Source organism: Lasioglossum baleicum, chromosome 14 (assembly GCF_051020765.1).
Source record: "Lasioglossum baleicum chromosome 14, iyLasBale1, whole genome shotgun sequence".
Classification (NCBI taxonomy): Eukaryota; Metazoa; Arthropoda; class Insecta; order Hymenoptera; family Halictidae; genus Lasioglossum; species Lasioglossum baleicum.
In genome coordinates, this window is record NC_134942.1 from 8,030,567 (window position 1) to 8,052,308 (window position 21,742).

A 21,742-nucleotide genomic window follows, 5' to 3' on the forward strand; every position below is an offset into this window, starting at 1 on the left:
TGTTATTCCATTTCGCTGTTTGCGCAGAAAGGACCGCGGACACCACCCTTCTCCTCGCGCGGGACGTGTTCAACTTGTTACGGACGTGTTCGACATCCGAGTTAAGATGGGATTGCTGTTGTATACCAACGTCATTTCGTTCTACATAGATACTTCTTGTTTTTCACCGAAAATATTATACAAACTCACGATTTCATCATTGACTCGGCCTCAAACTCTGACTCGTCATCCCAAAAGAATCTGTGCTGATACCGCTGTGGGTTTAATTTGGAACGTAACGCGACTATTATGACTGCGGAACTAAACAAATTTTTTTTCGTATTTTATATCAAGGTATGTAGACTCTGCGTATGCATGTTCTATACAAACATTTCGCAAGAAAAAGCGAATTTTTAACATACTATTTGAACAAATTATTATTTTTTAATCACTTTAGACGGAAAGATTCGTCATTCAAAGACGCACAAATCGAATTTTGAAATTTTCGTCAAGGCCTAATAGTTTCGGAGATATTTAATAAAATGTATTTTTCACCCCTTTAAATTTCACGTGAAATATTATTCAAAATATGTCAAATATTTTTCCGCGTTCTATATCGTGTTACGGTTGGATAATCTCCCTTGTAAGTTCCGTTGTATCTTACAAATGAAATAAATATTAATGAAACTTATACGGGATATAATTTGTTGAAAAACATTTGACACGTACTTCTTTTTTATAATAGCCCCCAAGATTCACGAAAAATATGAAAACCAGATAAAGAAGTACAGGTGGAATCCTTAAAAAATATATCATAAATATTTAAAGAAATCGCCTTGTCAGAAAAATACTTCTCGGTACGTTCTTTTTTACATAGAGGTTTGAATTGGGTCTCTGTCGGAAACGTAGATTATACTGAAACTACTATTGTTTAGACTATCGGGATCGCACACACGGTTCTGCTGGCAACTGATACAGAGAGCCCTTTGTCTATGAGCACGCTTTGTCGACTTCTTAATAAAGCACTGTTTGTTAACGTTACTTATCAATGAAAGTGCCAGGTCTTATCGTTAAGGACCAAGCAGTCTGACCTACTTGCGATTCGCTTTATCGAACAGCATTGATGCAATATTCTTTTGAAAAACAAACAAGACCTCTGAATCAATTCTTGAATAACAATTTAACTGTTGATCAATAAAAGTGTCGAACATTCCGAACGCGAATATAATAAAGACACGGAAAAAATTCTTGGGAACAGGAACTGGTATCGTATCAGCCATTCGAGTCTTGATAAAGCAATAAAATGCGATCGGGTATAAAAGAACGAACAAGCGAAACGGAGGAACGAGGAGGATCGAGAATTGCCGTGGCGATCGAGCGCCGCCGGACCGATGGATCCTCTTTTTGCAACGGTTACCTACCAGCAGTTCCGCCGATATTTAGAATCGAAGTTTGCTTATGTAGAGGAGCGGTCGTCATTTGTTTTTGTACTATTTGAAACTCGAAAGATATTCCTTGTCAGAGATGAGCATTTCTGACAATTTCCGTGGCTTCACTGTGCATTATTATTTAAATTAATTTTTAATTGCCAGTGTAAATTCTGATCGTGGAGGAATACTCTTTATTTTAAAAGAAGAGCAGAGAAAAAATGTTAAACAAATTAGCCGGGGCATCCAAATGAAGATAAGCATCTTTTTTTTTCTTTTTATTAGGAACTTTCTTATGAGATTTATTACTAATATGCATCTTTCTTCTGCCAAAATGTCCAACTTTAAGTGTTCGTTACGATTGCAGTTTTTATTATTATAGATTTTATTAATTTCTTTATTTTCCTTGTATGTATTTATTTAATTTGGAATAAATAAAATGTCACACTCGATTTTCCAATTCGGACCACTGTGAGGCGGTGCGCGGCCGTGTTCACCGACACTATATCTGCTTTTCTCAGAGTTCGCCACACCGCGGTCGGCGAAACGATCGCATCTACACCAGTGGTTCTCACGGAAGTTTCGACACTTTAATAACGCGACTCGAAGGCCATTTTAACTTTGCCTCGGACCGTGGAACTGGACCCGCCACGGACTTCCCGTAACTTTTATGAAAAACGGCCGGAACGTTCTCCCCTGGCCGACCACCGCAATGTTGCATGGAAATTTTCCGTCCCGGCATTCCGCGATAATGCGTGGAACAGGCTCCGCGTTTATGCTTTCAGAAATTTCTAATAATTGCACAGGGAATTCTGGGGAACTCCACATTGCCATACAACTCTTACATAATACGGCGGTGACCCTAATAAAACGGATAGCGAGTAAATTGCAGCGTATCGGTGAAACTAATGCAATGATAAAATTCATAATGATTTGTTATGGCAACTTTACTGAAACAGGTGCGACATTTTTCTGATTAGAATGATGCCCAACGCGACGCCATGGGGTCGTATTTATCTGTTTAATCCAAGATAAAGCCTCAAATGACAAAAATGGATTACTTTTTAAAAGTAATTCAGAAATGTAAACGGCTGATTTCATTAAAATTTTTGCTTCTAATAAAACTCGTAGTTAAAAACAACATTTTCGTATGAGATTCACACAAAATTTCACATTGATAATAAATTTCCCTTAATCAAGACCAATCAAATTCTAAATTAAAATGTTACATAATATAAAAACATTTTAATTATGGGCACATATCTGAATTTTCTAATTTATTGTGCGTAACTATTCGCTATCTGTCCCGGTTGAAATACCCCTGTATTATCGCAGTTTCATATTAATTCGCCGACAAATCATTTTTGCAGAAACGCATCGAATTGTCTGGGCGCTCGATCCGATTAAAAATAAGTGGACAATAGAATCAACTGTACAGCGGGACAGCTCCGGTAATTTTGTTAGCGACATTATCGTGGTGGGCGGCGAATTTGAATTCTAATAATAAAAAAATGGCCCGGCCTCTTCCTGCCAGGCTAACAGCGGCGCAACGTTCCCCGTAATTCCGTACTAATTCCCGTCACGACGCAGTTGCTCGATTTCGTTAATATATCGCCGCGCGTGCCGGCTGTTTAAACGGTGATTTAATTTCATTTAATAACGCGGAACGGTATTACCGTGATTTAGCGTCGGAACAATATACGCGGAATTCGCAACGAGCGTAACTCACCGGAAACTTGAATGTGTTCGCCGGTTTAACGACGCCCGGAATGTCTCTGCGTATGAATTTTCAAGAAAATAAATTTCGTTGCTTAACATTCGCTGTAGCTGCGAGTCGAGGGCGAACGGGGACGGTTTAATTGAACTTCTTGTTTCGCTTCATCTCCGACAACTCGGTGCCACAGCAGAACAGTATCGTGAAAGGGAAAACTTGCTTTACGAGCACGATAAATTAGAAAAATATATCACGGAAGGCGTTCGCGGGACTCTGGAATTTGTTCAAAATTATTTGATTAATTTTAATGCGCTTTTGGAGGATAGTCTCCTCCCCACTACTGAGTTCCTCCACCAAACTGTGGAGCAGAGTCGCCAGATGAGAGGTACGAGAGGAGAAAAGATACCCTCTCTCTGAAACCTGTCACGTGACCGGGCCGCGTCGTAGAAGGGGAAGGTGAAATGTGGACAAGTGTTAATTTTTTATTTTTAATGACGTAACAAATGTCTTCAATGCAATGTAACTGGTATCACAAGGTGAATGCTTTGCAAAAATCTTATTTTACTCCCAAGGTCTTTTTTCCCGCAGTTTTCAAGATGATCGATGTGTTTTTTCTTGTAAATGTATATTTCTTTCCCTTGCATATTCTAGCTGGCATTAAAACGCATTTAGACATATTAACCCTTAGCACTCGAGTGGCGACTCTGAGGCTATTAAAAATTGCTGTACCATTATCGAAAATATTGTTTACATTATTACCTATGTAAGTATCTAATCAATTACTGAACATTTAAGTATTTCATAAGGTATACTATCAATTTCATATCCACCAAATTTAAAATCTCATAAGAAATGGCAATATTTTAGGTCGGAAGAAATGTTTAATATTCGAGTTGAAATAGCTCCAAGTGCAAAGGGTTAATAATAAGAATATTCTGCATCGATTGTGGGAAGTAGTAGTTGAATAAAATTTCATTCTATCCCTCAATAGCCTTTTTACGTTGAAATCAACATAACAATATATCCTTAGATTTTTTTATATTTTTCACTGTTTTATATACCATCCAGTTAATTTCTTCATAAGTGCATAAAAGTCGCAGTCTAGTTATAAGAAGAAGATATTTAGGTGGACCACTCTGTACAGTAAGCAGGAGGCAGAATCCTCGCAGTGACGTAAGGCAAAGCGCGATAAGATGAAATAGTTGGTGGTGGGGGAACCTGTACACTATAAAAACGATCAATTAATTTGCTCATGCTGTCAATTCACTGGCAGAGATTCTACATGTCCAAATTGTCACCGAGTATCGTCAGTTAACAGGGTTGAATTGGTCAAGGGACGAAATTCGGGCGTCGGGCTCCAGCAAAAAATAAGCTAAAGAGAGGAATGGTAACACTTCGGAAACCGTGCTGCGGGTTTAACGTCCGCCCCATCAATCCGTGCATTAATTCCGAGCCCCGTTGCCGCCGGCAGGGATTTTTGGATTTTCAATTTCCCTGGACGTCGATGGCACGTCGCAGTTGCGGTTCGGCCACGAGAATTGACCGGACGGCGGCGTTTGAACGGTTCTGCGGCCGGGAATATTTGCCCTGTCCCGGATTCACCGGTGATCCTGCGCTCTGTTTGATGACTTTATTTCTCTTCTGACAAGCCATTCCTGCGGCTACTTTTTTCGAATAGGCGACACCGGACGTCGCCGTTTTATTGTATCGCGACGGACGTCGCGTCGTGGAAAGTATCGGTCATTCATCATCGAAAGCATGAACATTATTATAAGAAAGAAACATACTCGAGGCAAACAATTTTAATTCTTATCAGCATTTGTAATGATTATTTCCTACCTTGTAGTGCTATCTAACCTTTCATCTATTTTTTTAATCGAAGTAGCCATTCCTATCACCTCTTTTATTACCGCAAGGGTAAAAATGCAGTGCACGATAGAAAAGATTGCGTGCTGTAGATTTTCATTTTTTTAATGGGGTGCAAGGTGCATTTCAAACAAAGTCGTAAAAAGTCATATAACTCGATTTTTTGCTAATAAAAAAAAAACAGAAACAAGCATGGGATCGTTAAGTTGCTCGAGAAATCGCAGCAGATCATAGAACGAAGATGTGATAAAACTTGTTCTAAATGGTAAAAAAATTGGCTTTTATCTTCCATTGAGAAGACGAAACGACTTTTTTCCGAACGAGCTAATAGTTATCGCCCTGGTCGGAACGCGTAAAAATGCGATACGAATTTGCTCGTCGAGGGGATAAAAACTTCCGGGCCGATAAATCTCTTGGATCCCGATCAGCGAAAAGCGTTTCAAAGTGTCGAAATCAGACACGTAAAGGCCCCCGAAAGTTTTCCAGCCGGCTGACCCGATGAATGTAAACGCCATAAAACTTGCCGGAGCGTAGTCGTGAGGGACACTTTACGGCTGTACAGTAAATCTTCGATTTTACACGACTTATGGTAATCGAGTCCGCTCGACGTCCGAGGGTGTCGAAGCCGCTATAAATTCCGGAGGAATTATGGCGCCACTAAAGGAGGCAATTTCCACGGGGGAACCAACCGTTCGCCGCCGTCGTGCACCTCCGCAAGGATAATCCGGGAAAAAGATCAGCGTGCACGGGCGCGGGGGGATTATTAGCCTGCGGCCTCCGCAGAAGTGTTTCCAATTAACGAGAAGAGAGTTATGATCGCCGCTGACGGGCCGTTCTGCTGCGATAGATTAAAAGTTTCGCTCTCTTTGTCGATCGGCCGCTGCGCTGGACCGTCTCCGACGCCCAGACGCTCCTAAATTAATCGTTTCTTCTCGTAATCCCGGGGTGGGGGGATTAAGTCTCGAGTCTCGACCATTGTACCGCGACACCCGAAATTGAACAGTTTATTAACCTTTAGCCTGTCGCACAGTGACCCGGATTGGAAAATCGAGTGACATTTCGTCGAAAAATGAACTTTCTCATATTGGCATTACAAAGTTTGTATCGATTCCTAAATATCCATCTACCTCGAAAATAAAGAAATTAATAAAATATAATAAAAATTCTAATCGTAGAACATCTTGAAAATAGTATGTTTCGCAGACGAAAAATGCTCATCTTCATCTAGAGGCCCTGGCTAACTTGTTTAATATTTTTTCGCTGCTCTTCTTTTAAAGTGAAGAGAATCCATTTACGAATGGAATTTACACACTTACGAATATAATTTACAATTATCTGAGAAAGTACTAGATAAGTAACGAGTAAACAATTTCAAATATTATTTGAAACAATGAATTATTCCAAAAGATATATGTTTATTACGATAATTATCAGTAGGTAGGAATAATTTTTTAATGAATTTTAGTGAAAATTTCATCCGGATATCTGTTATGGTTCAAAAGTTATAGTAAAAATGTCACCTTTCTCGATCCAGCCCACTGTAGCGCCAGATTGAGACCACGGATTTGCTCATATTTATTTAACGGTTCATTGTACAGGATTTGTTTAAAAGCAATTCTCTTTACAAGTCCTTAACGCTTTAGAAAGTGGAACCCGAAAATTTTTAAGACTTTAAAAAAGCACATACATAGAATACCGAATAAAACAAAACTAAACCAGCAAAATGATGACTTAAACCCTCCCCCTAATTTCACATGGACTACGACATGTATCATTCAGAACAAAATCGTCGGTGGTGACGTCAAAAAGTGATCGATTTGGAATGGAATGACCCTTCCGCGATATCAGGATTCCATTTAGAGGGAACGTTTCGCAGTCAATGAATTGGCATCGCAGCGAGTTCGGGAGTCTTTCGCGAGCCGCGCCGGATTTTCCCTGCTTACTGTTTGATGAATTCCGCCTGTGGGGGACGAAAACATGGAAAATGTATATATCTCATAAATATTGTATTAACCCCGATCTGCATACCCGCGAAGAGAGAGACAGAGAGAGAGTGGCTAGGTTCTCTTTTCGCATATAGGCTCGCCGCCAAAATAGGAGGGGGTTGGTGAGGCTTAACGATGAAACGGCGGCGGCTAGCTTTATTATAATTTCATGTAATTTCGCTAATGGGGATTAGCCGGTGGGCGAGCATAGAATAATATTAAGGTGAAACTTCCTCTAGTGGGTTTAAGCCATAATCTAGCTTAATACGAGCACCGGGGGAGTATTTTTCGGCTGCTAGGGTACCGGATTCTTGTCGGTTCGCCGACTTTGGGGGACCACCGGAGAGACAGATATTCTACCGGGCTAATCCAACCCCCATGGTTTTTCCAGAATTGGCGAGCATAAGTTTCGGCCGCGGTTGAGCACCGTTTTATACGAATCGTACAAAAACAAACCGGACGAGAAGACTCGTCCCAACGTTTAATCCCAACTGCAGTTGGATTTGCATTGATGCCGACGACGGAACCATCATTTATCTCCTCCATTTATGACGATCATTAACGACGAACGGCCAGGTTTTTCCTTTAATTAGTGGACCGTAAAATTTCATGGAGATGAATGTTAACCCTTTGACTACAATGGACGAGATGTCTCGTTTCCACGATATCTCGTCCATAGCATTGTGATGAGTAGACTGCGGGTTTTTATGCAGTTATGAAGAAATTAACCGGGTGAAGTGTAAAACTGTGAAGAATATAAAATATCTATAAGAATATATATATATATATATATATTGTTACGTTGTTTTCTCTCTCAACGTAGAAAGAGTATTAAGGGGTGAAATGAATTTTTATTCAACTACTGCTTCCCACAATCGATGCAGAATATTTTTATTTTGAAAGGGTGAATGGTTTGAAAGGGAGAAAGGGTTAAATATAATTAAAAAATTTTGGAAGTTCACTAAGAGTTAAAATGTACTAGTGCAGCCAGAATATGAAGAAAGTTAGAATTAAGTAATTATGCAGACGGCCGGTGGGTCCATTATTATTATTTAGCCTCTAGATAAGAGGCGTCCGGCCTTTTCCTGGAGTTTGCTCGAAAAATCTGCTTAATCCACGGCGGATTAAGTCAAAATGGCGCCGGATATACGCTAGAGCGTCTAGGCGAACGTTGGCCGTCGGAACGTCTCCGATCACCGTGGCCGCGCCACCATTAATATTAATGGAATACCGATAGCACGCGATAAAAGCGATTTAATAGCGCAGTTAATGGCATTATATCACGGGACTACTGGCGCCCATTAGCGAAATTACGTGAAATTACGACCGGGGAAATTAGACGCGTCGTTTCTGAGCGTTTTTCGACAAGACCCGATTAGACACAACTTCCTGTTTCCGGTGAGATGTCGCACAGTGGGTCAGATCGACGAGCCAGTTGTTTATGGGCTCCGAAATCAAACCTTTTAACGAATGCATACATATAATGTTTCTTAAATTCCATTGCATTCGAGAACGATGATATTAATAAAAGTTATTAAAAACTCTCGTTGCAATAAGCCTTCGAAGATCCAACTTTTTGCCATTTTCATTATATATTTTTTATTCAATAACGTTGTGGCTGCCGCCAAAACGAGTCCAACGACCTGTTCAATGTGGTCTTCAAGTTATGAAATAATGCTGAAATTGGCGTGAACAGCTAATTCGTCATTCTGGCCCCACAGTGCATCGACGAGAATCCTCCATGAATCTACGATCACTTCTGGGACTCATGCGATATACCGCGAGCATAACGGATGCAAATTAATCGCGCCGTTGATTCCGCGCCTTTCGGGTGCCATTGATTATCGCGGATGTTAATTCCCCGCGAACTGATTCCGAGGAAGGGTTCTCCGCTAATTTGATATTCTAATTCAGTTATCACAGCCGCCGAAGGAACGATGCTGCACGCATTTTTGTATGAAGCGATAGAATTCCTTCGTTTAAAATTCATACCTCGCATCGTTTCGCTAATCGAATTATCCTGCTTGCTATCTCCGTGATTACGAGGTTTAATAATCAAAAATTATTTACCTAAATGACAAGAAACTGGATCGAAATAGCATTTAGCGAGCACCCGGTACACTCGAGCATCGAAAATCGTTCCACGCGGTGAACTTAATATCGCAATTGCCGCGCAGGCAACCAATACCCGACGTCCGTCCCCGGCCATTTTGATCGGCCGCAAGATACCGAATTAGGGAGAAAAAAAAGCACGACGAAGACGAGAAATAAGAAGCAACAAAAAATAACGAGGAAGACGGTATAACCGTGGAGAGAGGGTGAGGGTGGATGAAAACGGGAGAAAAAAGAGGAAACTCGAAGAAATAAAAAGGGGTTGATATGAAACGAGTCTCGTCGGCTTAATTCCGGCTGCGAGCGTGCCCGATAACGATTTCATCCCCGATATCTCTGCTCGATTAGTCGAGTAACACGCCGAAAGGGGGGTAGGAAACGGAAAGAGGGTTGGTTGCGGATGGGGATGCAACGGGGTAGAGGGGTGCAAGGCCGCGCGAGCAGCAGCGGGATGATAAAAAGAGGAAGTGGCGACGAGGATCCAGGGTCCGGCAGAAGGCAAATCACGTACACCGGTGCCTTCGTGGGCTACTGAATTGAATTTCGGACAACACTTACCATGCCGGCCTCATGAATAATGCATTCGCCGGAGTGGATGGTCGCGGGTGTCGCGCACGGAAAAGTGTTGACCCTTTGACCAAGATGGATGAGGCTGCTGTTGATTATCAAAGACAAACGTGGCCTCCGGCCGCGTTTCTTGCACTCCTCCACACTCGTGTGCGCACCCGGCGCGCGTCGGCGGAAGTGCATCCTGAACAAGTAGGATCGAATGCTCGGGAATGTTGATTTTAAGTGTATCGGTTAAATAAATTGTAAAAATTCAAAAATATATACTTGCGTGTAAATAAATAATCACTAGACTGCGAATCTTTACGCATATTTATGTGGCTTCTGAAAATATTCAAAAATTGTCCAAATATAAAATTCCACAGAATTTAGTACGATTTTTATTTATTCCCGAACTACGGAGACTACCACCATTGAAAATAAGATTTTACATGTGGTTCCACTTTCTTCAAATTTACCTACAAAATTGAAAATTGGATAAACATCCGCAGTCGAATAATCATTATCTCTACTACGCTATGAACATTTATTTTATACATATTTACGTATTTGCCTTTTATGCAGAATAATGCAAAATCGTGTCTTTATGCAAAATGAACAGAGACAAATCTTGATTTGTCTTTGTTGCACCGACAATATTTCACCGACTCGAGATTTGGCCGACAATAATTGGCCGACAACGACTTTGACCGTCGACGAATTTAACAGACAACGATTTTAGTCGACGACAGCATTATCCGATAGTAATATCGTTTGTAAAAATGGTGCTGACATTTTATTCTTCAACTATTCTGCACTGACACTTTTACTTTTGTATAAAAATATAATTATTACACTATAAGAAGTTAGATGCAGTCGGTTAACGTTGTTGTTCAATATTTAATATCGGAGTAAACTCGTTGTCGATCAAAATCCTCGTCGGTTAAATCTGGAGCTGGTGATTTCCATAGGACCCATAAGTATACATATGTATATGGTCTGAGGTTGCATCAGTGAACGTATCAGCTTCTACATATGCCCTACAGATACATCAAATTCTGGACTGTGGGTGAAATGTAGAAGATGTTTAACGAACTGTAATAAATAAAGCGAATACCACTGGTTTTTTTTCGAGAGGCGTGATTTTCCCAATGGTCCGAATAAACGAGCCCCCGGCGCTGATAAAAATAATAACGTTCACTCACTGATAAAACTCATCCCCCTTTTGTGACAAGTTCTCGCCGACGCGGTAATGGCGGCACAAATTACATGGCGCGGTAAAGATATCATAAACTGCACCCCTCGACCGGTCGCTCGCTCGCCCGAATCCTTAAAAACTCTTAAAAGCGACAGAAAAATATTCGGCCGGCTGCGATGATGAAATAAGCCATTAAGTCACAGCCCCCGCTGTAATATCACCGACGAGCAACGTAATCCCGTCTAATGTCGGGCAATGAAACGTAATAGCATAATGTATCACAGCCTATCGCCCGCGTGCGCGGCGCTCACGAAGATCCACGGAAAATTGCGCGCAAAGTGGCCTGGCCCATCTTTCCCCGTTTCTAATTAACGTTTCCTTCTCAGTTTCGCTTCGAAAGAATAAGTCTGTTTTCTAGCATTTATTTGGACAATTTTTATGTCGCGTAAATATATAAAGATTTTCTTTGTGCAATTGTTTGGTGGTTTCTGACCAAAAATGGGTCACACATGTTTTTATAGACAAACCCGAAAGAAAATGTGCAATTTTATTCTACTTGAAGTTAAGCATTCAAACTTGCATTTGTCGATCGCAGAAAGATGAGGAAGTTAAAATAGGAGTTATTGATGGAATATTTATGCAGAATAAAAATGTTGTAGCTGTAGATATTTATGGATGAACTCGAAAGAAAATGTGCGGTTTTATTCGACGTGAAATTAATCATTCAAACTTGCATTTGTCGATTGCAGAAAGATGGGCAAGTTAAAATAGAAATAATTTATGGAACATTAATGCAAAATAAAAATGTTGTACCTGAATATTGTACCGCGACTAGAGGGAAATAGAGAGTGTTATCTTTTTTAATATATTCATAATATAATATATAAATATTGTCATAAATGCATAAAATCCACAGACATTAAATTGTACCTCTTATATGTTTGGTGATTTCCGTCCAAAAATGGCCCACACTCGGCACATTCCGCGAGTCGGTGAAAACGAATCGTTATCGCTGGAAAATGTATAGCGACACACGGAACATGTACACGAAACGCAAAAGTCGATCGTCCTGGTGTTACAGAGATGCAGCAGTGGTTACGTGTCCGACCCACGTATTATGTATCTCGAACAGGAAGTGGAAAAGATAAGAGAGCCGGTGGTCATTAATAAACCCACCCCCGCAACTGGACTTGCATCTCGAGAGCTCGCCCTTCGCGCAACTTCGCGCAGTTCCATTCGCTTTGCTATTTATTCAGAAATAATTTCTCGCCTCGGCGAACATGCAGTATCGGGTTCATTGTTCTAACAATAGCCTCCGCACTTTGCGTACTTTTCCAGATCCCCGGTGTTCCTCTTGTTCGGCCTGCTCTCGTTATTACCGGCCCCCGAGTTTTGTCTGTAAACAATGCGTGAAAACAATGGAACAAGTCGAATTTTTACCGTCCTCTGTGGCCTATGCAAATTTAGATTTTTATGAGCAAACCTCGAAAGAAAATATACAATTTCATTCTACGTGCAATTAACCATCCAAACTTGCACTTCTCGATTGCAGAAAATGTTGTAACTGTAGATATTTATGGATGAACCTCGAAAGAAAAATGTACAATATTATTCTACTTGAAATGAAGCATTCAAACTTGCATTTGTTGATTGCAAAAAGATGAGGAAGTTAAAATACGAATTATTGATGGAATATTTATGCAAAATAAAAATATTGTAGCTGTAGATTTTCATAGACAGACCCGAAAGCAAATGTGCAATTTTATTCAAGCCTTAAATTTGCCGATTGCGAAAAGATAGGCAAGTTAAAATAGGAATTATTGATAGAACATTAATTAGAATAAAAATGTCGTACCTGAATCGCAACTAGAGGGAAATAGAATGTTATTTTCGTTTTTAGTACGTTCAACGGGTTGAAAATATTGCAATTATACACACGAACTCAGTTTTATCATAAATGCATGAATTCCGCAGACATTAAATTGTAGCTCTCACGCTGACAAATAAAGTTCCATCTGGCGCATTTATTAGCTCGCATTTTCGATCGTATTGAACGTTCCGAATTGGTTTATTAAAACGTGCCGAAGCGCCTATTCACTGAAAATACTGTTCATTGTGTACGCTGTTTCATACGATTCCTAACTACGGCCATCTTTTCATCGTGGAAATATTTGCTCTTCGTGCAACCGGGAAAATATAATAAAGCTGGGCAGACGTGCATAAAAATAAGATATATACAAAGAGATTTATATAATAAAGAGAACCATTCGAGAGAAGACGTTTTACAACCGTGGAACAAATTTTTATACAGCTACGCTCTACGTGCTATGGCTCGTAATACAATTCCAACATCGATTCTGTTTTGATTTCAATTATCTTTCATTACATCGGCCGTATTGTATGATTTCCGGGCATGAATTTGATACGAGACGCGGATTCGAGCTTCCGAACGGCCGCAGCATCGATTTATCGCGACGCCGATAATAGACCGACGCGATTGCCGGACTGGATTCTCTCTCTCTCTCTCTCTTCCATTTTCATCGAAAATAGAAAAATCCGCCGAGCGGAGAAAAAAAAGGAACGTAATCGAGGTACTTGAAAATCGAGTGATGTTCGATGCTATGAAAGCGATCGTCGACAGCACACGCTGTGGATTTTATGCGTTTATATGTATACCTAGAGCAATCGTTTAAAATTTCTATGGAACACCGATCGAGCAAATTAACCCCTTGTCTTATCAATTCTCTCATGTCTGCAGAACAAAAACATTTAAAATGTGTTTCATCAAGGTTGATGTCAATTATGGTGGTAACAACTGCGAACTGATTTCCCTATAATGTATCAGGTATCGGGTGATTGCAGAAGTTCGTGCTTGATTTGAAAATAAAATTCAGTGGTTTTTAAAGAATACAGCTTTATTAATCAATTATACTCTCTACGTCTTATGTGACTGTATAATTTGTTTTACACTCCGTTGTGCAGTACAGTTTGCGACATCCATGAAAATCGCGGGCACGAACATATGCAATCATCTAATAATTATAACTAGACAGCGGATCATTATACAAAATAAAAATTTTCTGCCTGAATTGCAACGACCTGGAGTGAAATAGAAATTTATTTTCCTTCTTAGTACGGTTTTAATAGGTTGAAAATGATATAACAGTATTTCTAAATTCTTCTAATGGTTTTACAGTTTTAAATTGCACCTACTCATTTTTGTTATAAATGCATAAAATCCGCTGTCTACTTATAACTATGTTTATGCATAAGGATTCGTATGTATGTACAGTTGTACAATAAGGAAGGAGAATTTTAAAAAATTCTGATATCAACATTCCAAAACTAGGAAGCTTTCGTATTCGCTAAATCTGTTTGCGTCACTCCGAAGGGCAGAGAGTACACGTCTTTGCCTTAAGTTCGAAGCAATTGTTTTTCGAGAATCATGGACAAGGATCTCTCTAAAGATTTCGGGAAGGTCCAAGACTCTTGAACAAGCAGACCATCCCCCTCGGAGGCACGAGGGGTGGATTCAGATTTCCGATATTATTTACTTTGCACCCCCTAGCTTGGCAGGACAAACACAAGGGGGTGGCCTCCCTAAAGACCAATTCACCTATAATAAACCCCGGCGATTACCGGGGTGAAATTACTTTTCCTCAAAGATTTCCCGGTGCCGTTTGATGTTGTCGCGGCGGCATGGCAGCCATCGCGAAATTTCCCGTGGAACTTGATGTAATCACGAGTTCTCGTCGAACTTTTCGGGGAGAACTCGTGAAACTGGAGGCGTCGCGTCGCGTTCGTTCTATCCGCGTCTGTTTTTCAAGCGTGTCTTCGTGTTACCCGTAATGGGAATACCTAGACCCCGACTTCAAGGCGCAAAGGGAGCTGTTAATAGCAAAAATCAGTGATTTGGAAAATGAGAAATCGGACGGCGAGATTCGTCTTCGGATAATGACGGAATCCGCGTCTGCCCGTGTAATACGCGACCTGGTATCTTATGGAAACTTATTGTAAAATGTTATTCCTCTTTTCCATTCATTTTTACATGTATTTCGGACGTAATTTCCTGCCTCGTAGTGCTTTCTAACTTTTCAACGTGCTTTTTATTACCGCAAGGGCAAATTTTATTTCAAATAAAGTCGCAAAAAGTCACGTAACTCAATTTTTTGCTAATAAAAAACAGAAATTCTACGAGCATAGGATCTTTAAGTTGCCTGAAAAATCGCAAAAGATCATAGAAAAGAATGTCCCCTAAAACTTATTCTAAATGGTAAAAAAATTGGCTTTCATTTTCCTTGAGGAAACAAAATGACTTTCCGAACGACCTAATATTTTTACATGCAGAATATTGTTGAGTGAATGCAGCTGTTTAGAGTCTCTGGCTTTTCTTAGAATTACACCGGCACAACAGGGAGTGCGGGGAGAAAAGAACCCCGGGATTTTGAAAAGGTCGACGGGATTGGTCTTTAAATAATGATGGATCGAGTACTGGGAACAAGACCAATTTTGATTGTAAAATGTTTCTCCTCTTTTCGATCTATTTTTACATGTAGAATATTGAGTGAATGCAGCTATTTCGAGTCCCTGGCTTTTTTTTAGAATTACACCGGCACAAAAGGGGGTGCGGGGAGAAAATAGACCGTAATAGCAAATGCGGTGCGAACCCCGGGATTTTGAAAAGGACGTCGAGACGTGCCGGGCATACGAAAGAGCTGGATCTCGAACGGGAAAAGATTTCAGGTGTTCGCGTATCAAATTTTATCGGAACAAAGGCTCGGGCCCGAGAAAGTGTTCCGGTGTAAACGATATGTAAACTCGCGAGGAAGAAGGGTTGCTCAGGAAGTTTCCGGGGAAAACAACGACCCCGAGACGCGATAAAAGAACGATTACTCGGGGACGTAATGGGCTCGGAGAACCCGCGTTGCAAATAGTTACGGCAAACTTGGGGGGATACGAAAGACTATGGACGGGTCCGGGGATCTGTATGGGCTTCGGGAACGGTGTTAAACTGATACCGGGGAATGGACCAAGTTTTCACCTAGATAAAAGTTTTACGGAACGCTCAAGGTCAGCCCAAGGTCGACCTTACTCCGACGGTTTTCTCCGTAGTATTTTGGCGTTGATGTCTGGTGTCGTTATTGACATTGAGGATTGATCTTTATGCAAAATAAAAATGTTTTACCCCAACTGCAACAAACTGGAGTGAAATGGAAATTTATTTTCTTTTTTAATACGTTCAAGAAGTTGAAGATAATATTTTTAAATTCTTATATAATGTTTTCACTGATTTAAATTACACGTTTTCATTTTTGTCATAAATGCATGAAAACCGCTGTCTACTTGTAATCTTTCGTGAATCTATATTTATATCAATCAATATGATCTTGCGATATGTGTGTGTAATCAATTAATTATAATTCATTATTTTACAGTTCCCATTGGCCAAACATCCAGCGACGATAGATTTTCTCCGGACATGTCCGGTGGCAGCGATTTCTTCGACAGGTAAATATTAATTAAATATGAACGATAAATAAAAATAAAGAATTTTGAACTGATCGCGGTTGTATATAGGGTGGTCCACCTGAATGTAGTCTATTTTGTAGTTTATTTGTGACTGCAACCACTTTTACAGTGGATCGTTGCAGCTGGAGCATAGGCGCCTGAAATGTCGAAAGACTCGATCGCTAACGCGATAATTTTGCTCCGCAACGCTAATTCAAAGAACAGAGGATCCAAAATGACTACTTTAAATTTTCTGCAAAACAATGATACAAACTTTAAACTATTATAAAATTGCTATTTTTTAAATGTTGCTTCCAGCAGCAATAAAAATGAAATGTAACCTGAATCGCGACTATTTCATTCGCAACGCTACACTCTAAAATAATCTGTATTTAAGTTAATGGGAACCGCGAGTATCTCCGCAACGCTAACTTTGATCTCTGTTCGAAAACGACTAATGCAAATCGCGGGCGTGCCCATCTCCGCCGATCGTTGGGGCGGCGAGGCCTGCCCATGTAAACAACTAACTACTACTTCTACAGACGAGTATAGTGACAAGGTAGTAACGAATGAAATGACTTCGCATCCGAAGATGCGAGACCATTGTAGTTGCCCTCTTGAGCGACAGTTTGTCGGGGCACTTCGGCATATAGCCTCTTCTTTTTCTTCGGCGGTCCACCAAACATCTGAAACCCTAAACGTGCTCGCAGTGAAAACGATCGACGACTTCCGAAACGAATCACAAGTTTCGAGAGAAGCCGATCGTTCCGCTAGTGCGATCGAGCAGGTGCGCAACGTTTCGAAACCCTAATTCGCGCGCGTCCGCGTCCATGTCCGCGAAAAGCTACAAAACAGGAAGAATCGAGCTCGAAGCATCAATTCGAACGTCATGCCTCGTTCGATTTAGCTTCGAGACGAAACTTCGAGCTCTTCCAGTGACTGAATACCGGCCCCCCTACCTACTTAGAATAAACAGTCACCCCAAGAAAGTAAGCTACCTACCTACCTAGCGCTATATTTAAAAAATGGCCAAAGACACAAGCTCTCCAACACATTCGTAACACGATCTCCACACAGACGCCAGGGTGCAACATCCTAATACCTAGAGAGAACGTCCCGGGACGCCTCCGACACCCTAACGTTCGAATCACAAGCACACTCTAAGGTACGTACCAGTTTCCCTGAAATCGACTGACAATGACAGTGATCATTGCGAAATAAATCAATAAATCGAAATAATATATCTGAATTGACTTAAATTATACATGTAATTCTAAATATTACACGTTGTTTTTAATGAATTGAGAAAACTACTACATACATTCCACGAAGATCCATGTAGCATGTCATGGATAGACAGGAATATGTGCTACTGAATCTAAAAAATCGACGCAATTCCACTGCCTATCAACACACACATACACAAGTGGAACATACGTCGTGCACGATACACTAATCATTTTCAGTCGCCACACATATGATTAGAACAATATTCCATGTGCTCGTTGCTCTCACCCTCCCCAGTAGCACCTGGGCACGCGAGAGGATTCGAACAACGAACAGGGAATCTTAATATCCTGGAAATCCTAATTAAAAAAATCTGTTAGATTTTATACGGGCTAATATTCTTAAATTCTTGAAAAATGACTCTACCTTGAATTTAAAATTTAATGTTAATTTACAAATCGAACATTTAATTATTGAAAAGAATAATGGATATCGTCGAGCAAAAAAAGACTAAGCAAGAGAGATTTCAATAAAGATTTTCATTTATTTATTTATTTATTTATTCTGAAACTTTATGCAAATATTTAAAAACCCTCGGTCGACTCTTTAGACAAACCAAAGTTTTGAAATAATGGAAAAAGTACTGTACCAAATGTAAACTACTCGTGAAAACAATATAAGTTAATTTGCTTTGTCTTAAGAATCTATCCGTCGCAAATCGTCTTTTTGTACGTGGTATTACTTCTGAGCAATTCAAAATAATTTAAAAATACGAACAATTATCTTCATGATACAAAGTGACTCTAGTAATTATACACCATATTACGGAAAACTTTTATCTTCTCGTAAGTTGGAGATTAAATTATCGAAATTGTTAATTTATTTTATAAAACGCGATGTACAAAAAGACCCTACCTAGCTAGGAAACAGATTACTACCCGCGGGAACGCATGGCGTTCTCACGGTCACTATACTCGTCAAAATAATCTACGAAAAAAATAGAGCTATAAAAAATTGTTTATTCACTTAGTACTTGTTGGGAGGACGAGAAGCTGCATTAGAGTCCTAAAATCAAAAAATAAAACAAACAGATATTAAAATCAATTCGGATAATTCCATTTGTACATAAAAAGATGTCAATTCAATTTAATTGATTTTCGTGATAAAAGTGCAGGCTGTACAATTTTTCATTAATACTTTGAAAGGCAATGTTCAATAATAAAGATTAATTGGAAGGATATCTCTTGGTACCTACATTCTCTCCCCCTTGAAGAAAACACGACACGTTGCCCTCAATCTCAGCTATCGATGACATCTTTGCTTTCAACTGTAACAGAAAGAATAAATTCATTTAATTCCAAAACGACGACTGTAATTGAAAAGAAATATTATAGTTCAAGTGGAATATTTATTAATTGTTCATTAATGATTTGGAAAAAAGATATTCATTAACATAGTTTAGTTGGAAAGATAATTGGTACTAACGATCTCGTCCTCTCCTGCTTGAAGAAAGAACTGTCTCGATCTCGATTGTCGAATAGTATCGATCTCGGTTGCAATACCGTCTTTGGAACGAATCTGTAACAGAAAGAACAAATTCGTTAATTTCAATTAACCAATAGTCAGAGACTAAATACGAATTAATAATAAATAAATGATTCAATTTTAATAGAATATCAAAATTAATTTCAACAGTAAATAAATAACCTTGATGTCTATCGTCCTACACGAATTCAAACATAATTCGATCGTCACGACACGAGAGAAACTCCGAATTAATATGAAATAAATCATTCAAGTTGAATATTTATTGTTTGTCCACTAATTGTTTGAAAAAAGTTGAGCAACAACACAGTATAATTAAAAAGACAATTGGTACTCACGCTCACGTCCTCCCCCGCTTGAAGAATGTACGACATGACGTTGCGTCTTGATTTTGATTCTCGAACAGCATCGATAGTATCGATCTGGGCTAGCACAATATGTTTTATCTATATTCTATATATATATGCTCGGAATCAGTAACAGAAAGAATAAATTGATTAATATCAATTCACAAACAGGCAGAAAGTAAATCGGAATTAATAATAAATAAATAATTCAATGTGAATAGAAAACCAAAATTAATTTTAACGGAAATTAAATAAACTTGATTTCTATCGCGCAACTCCTTTCATTCCGTTGAAGTGATACAACGAGCATCTTCTTGTCGAAGAAATGGGTTTTCAAAACATTTGGTACTCGCATCCGCGAAAATACGGTCAGGGATCTAGATCCTGTCGTGCTTGCGCCAATAGGCATGGATTGATCCGCAGACAGTGCTTCAGAGAATATGCAGCTGACATTGGCTTCAAGAAGCTGGATTAATGAGGAAATAGAATAGCATTGAAAACGGGCCGAAGCAACTACATTCAGATTCTATCGCGCGACTCGAATTCAAATACAATTGATCGTTACGACACAAGAGTAAATTCGCGAATTAATACGAAATAAATAATTCAAATTGAATATTTATTAGTTGTTCATTAATGGTATTAAGAAAGATGTTCAATAACACAGTATAATTAGAAATATAAGTTGTACTCACGCTCACGTCCTCTCCTGCTTGAAGAAAGTGCGCCATGACACTATGTCCCGTTTTCGATTATCGAAAGCATCGTGTAGTATCGATCTGGGTTATGAATATGGTCTTTCGATCGATGGAACCTTTTCCCGCGGAGTCTGCAACAGAAAGAGCAAATTCATTAATTACAATTGACAAACAGTCCGAAATTAAATCAAAATTAATAATAAATAATTCAATTCGAATATAATAAAATAATATTCATAAAATATACATAGATATCTATAGCACGACCTTACTTAGTCTATTTAAGAGCACGACACGAATTCAAATACAATTGATCGTCGCAACAGGAGTAGATTATCGTGAGAAGGCGCAACACGATTCAAGAATACTAAATAGCTCGCTTGAATACAGAATTAATTTTTAAAAGATTAGGGTAAATAATCTTGATGGATACATTTAGGTGGACCACTCTGTATAATAAATAAAACTTTTAAACAACAAGACAGTGTTAGTAGTGCATAATTAATTCCCGGTCTCGCCGCGAAAAGCCGCGGCAAGCGTCAGTTTACAAATGGACGCCGGGTGTGGTGTCAAATGACACGGACTTTTCTGTTTAAATTAAATGTTTTGATAGATTATATATAATAATGAAGCTACTCTTGTACCTAGTATTGTTGCAAAATACGTGTATTTTTGTACGTGCCATAAATAGTGTCAAAAATGTTACTAATGTTACAGAGACAAGGTGATAATAATTACTGTAAACACAGTGAGGTTATAATATAATATCGTGTTTTCTGCGATAACGAATCTGCAAATCTATAAACAATGATCAACAAATAAAAAGTCAACTTAAAAGTATTCATTTATTCTTAATTGCAATTTTCAAACATTTCGATTCGACCTATTTCTTTACGATTCTATAAAATAGAGGTTATGTTTTGAAAAAAAACAATGCTCTATTTTTGCTAAAATCATGACATAAAATGTTAACGAAACGTTGTAGCAAGTCTCCAACTTCGTTTTATACGTATTATGCGTCAAAATAGGGTTATACAACGAAGAATATGTGTTATTATTTAAAGAAATCGAGTAATTCAGTTGCTCACCTAACCTAACCAAAATTGATCCTATTCTAAGTAGATTTAATGACTTACAATTATTTCCTGGTGTTGACAGCATTAGACCTGGGGACGGATTAGACCTCTCCGGTTCTGGAATGTCAACGCCACACATCTCTCACCTGGCGTCGACAAACCCATTTAGCATATTATCACCGAGCCCACAACCAACTAGCTCTCAATCTAGTACCACAGACATGCATACAATCGGCGGCCTTACAAACGTCAATATGCACTTATCTCCTGGGAGGAATGACAATCATGAAGGAAAATGCGAGGTATTACTATAGGAACACAGTGGAGCAGCGGGATGAGTGTAGCGGTGATTTTTGTTTCTATGTGCACCGCTATTCTCTCGCCATCGCTCCACTAGAAACAGTCGCTTTTAAGGAGGTAGATTGAAAATAATGCAAACCTGGATTATTCAGTAGTCAAAAGCGCTAGATAAAAGATCAACTTAAGCTGCAGTCACCCTTAAGAGTCCTATTTT

General features: G+C 39.3%; 1 protein-coding gene, 1 long non-coding RNA gene and 1 pseudogene across 5 annotated transcripts in view; 2 read left to right on the top strand and 1 right to left on the bottom strand.

Moving 5' to 3' along the window:
• Ror (tyrosine-protein kinase transmembrane receptor Ror) overlaps positions 1-21,742 on the top strand; it is a 322,401-nt gene that overhangs the window by 293,897 nt on the left and 6,762 nt on the right. For 2 of the 3 annotated variants that reach the window (XM_076438182.1, XM_076438183.1), the window contains exons 5-6: positions 16,263-16,335; positions 21,311-21,530. In XM_076438182.1, coding sequence (XP_076294297.1) covers positions 16,263-16,335; positions 21,311-21,530 — 293 coding nt within the window. Of the gene's footprint in view, positions 1-16,262; positions 16,336-20,735; positions 20,877-21,310; positions 21,531-21,742 lie in introns of those variants that run through there. The other variant, XM_076438185.1, reaches the window with a different exon arrangement.
• LOC143215773 (uncharacterized) lies at positions 448-21,482 on the bottom strand. 2 transcript variants are annotated; one of them, XR_013010435.1, is made up of 5 exons: positions 21,289-21,482; positions 19,446-20,283; positions 19,048-19,140; positions 18,818-18,889; positions 448-18,627 (listed from the first exon to the last, which is right to left on the bottom strand). It is a non-coding gene; the product is annotated as an uncharacterized LOC143215773 (long non-coding RNA). The 2 variants fall into 2 exon arrangements; XR_013010436.1 differs by lacking the exon at positions 21,289-21,482 and having other exon boundaries at positions 19,446-20,322.
• On the top strand, positions 19,761-19,938 carry LOC143215774 (small ribosomal subunit protein uS14 pseudogene; annotated as a pseudogene).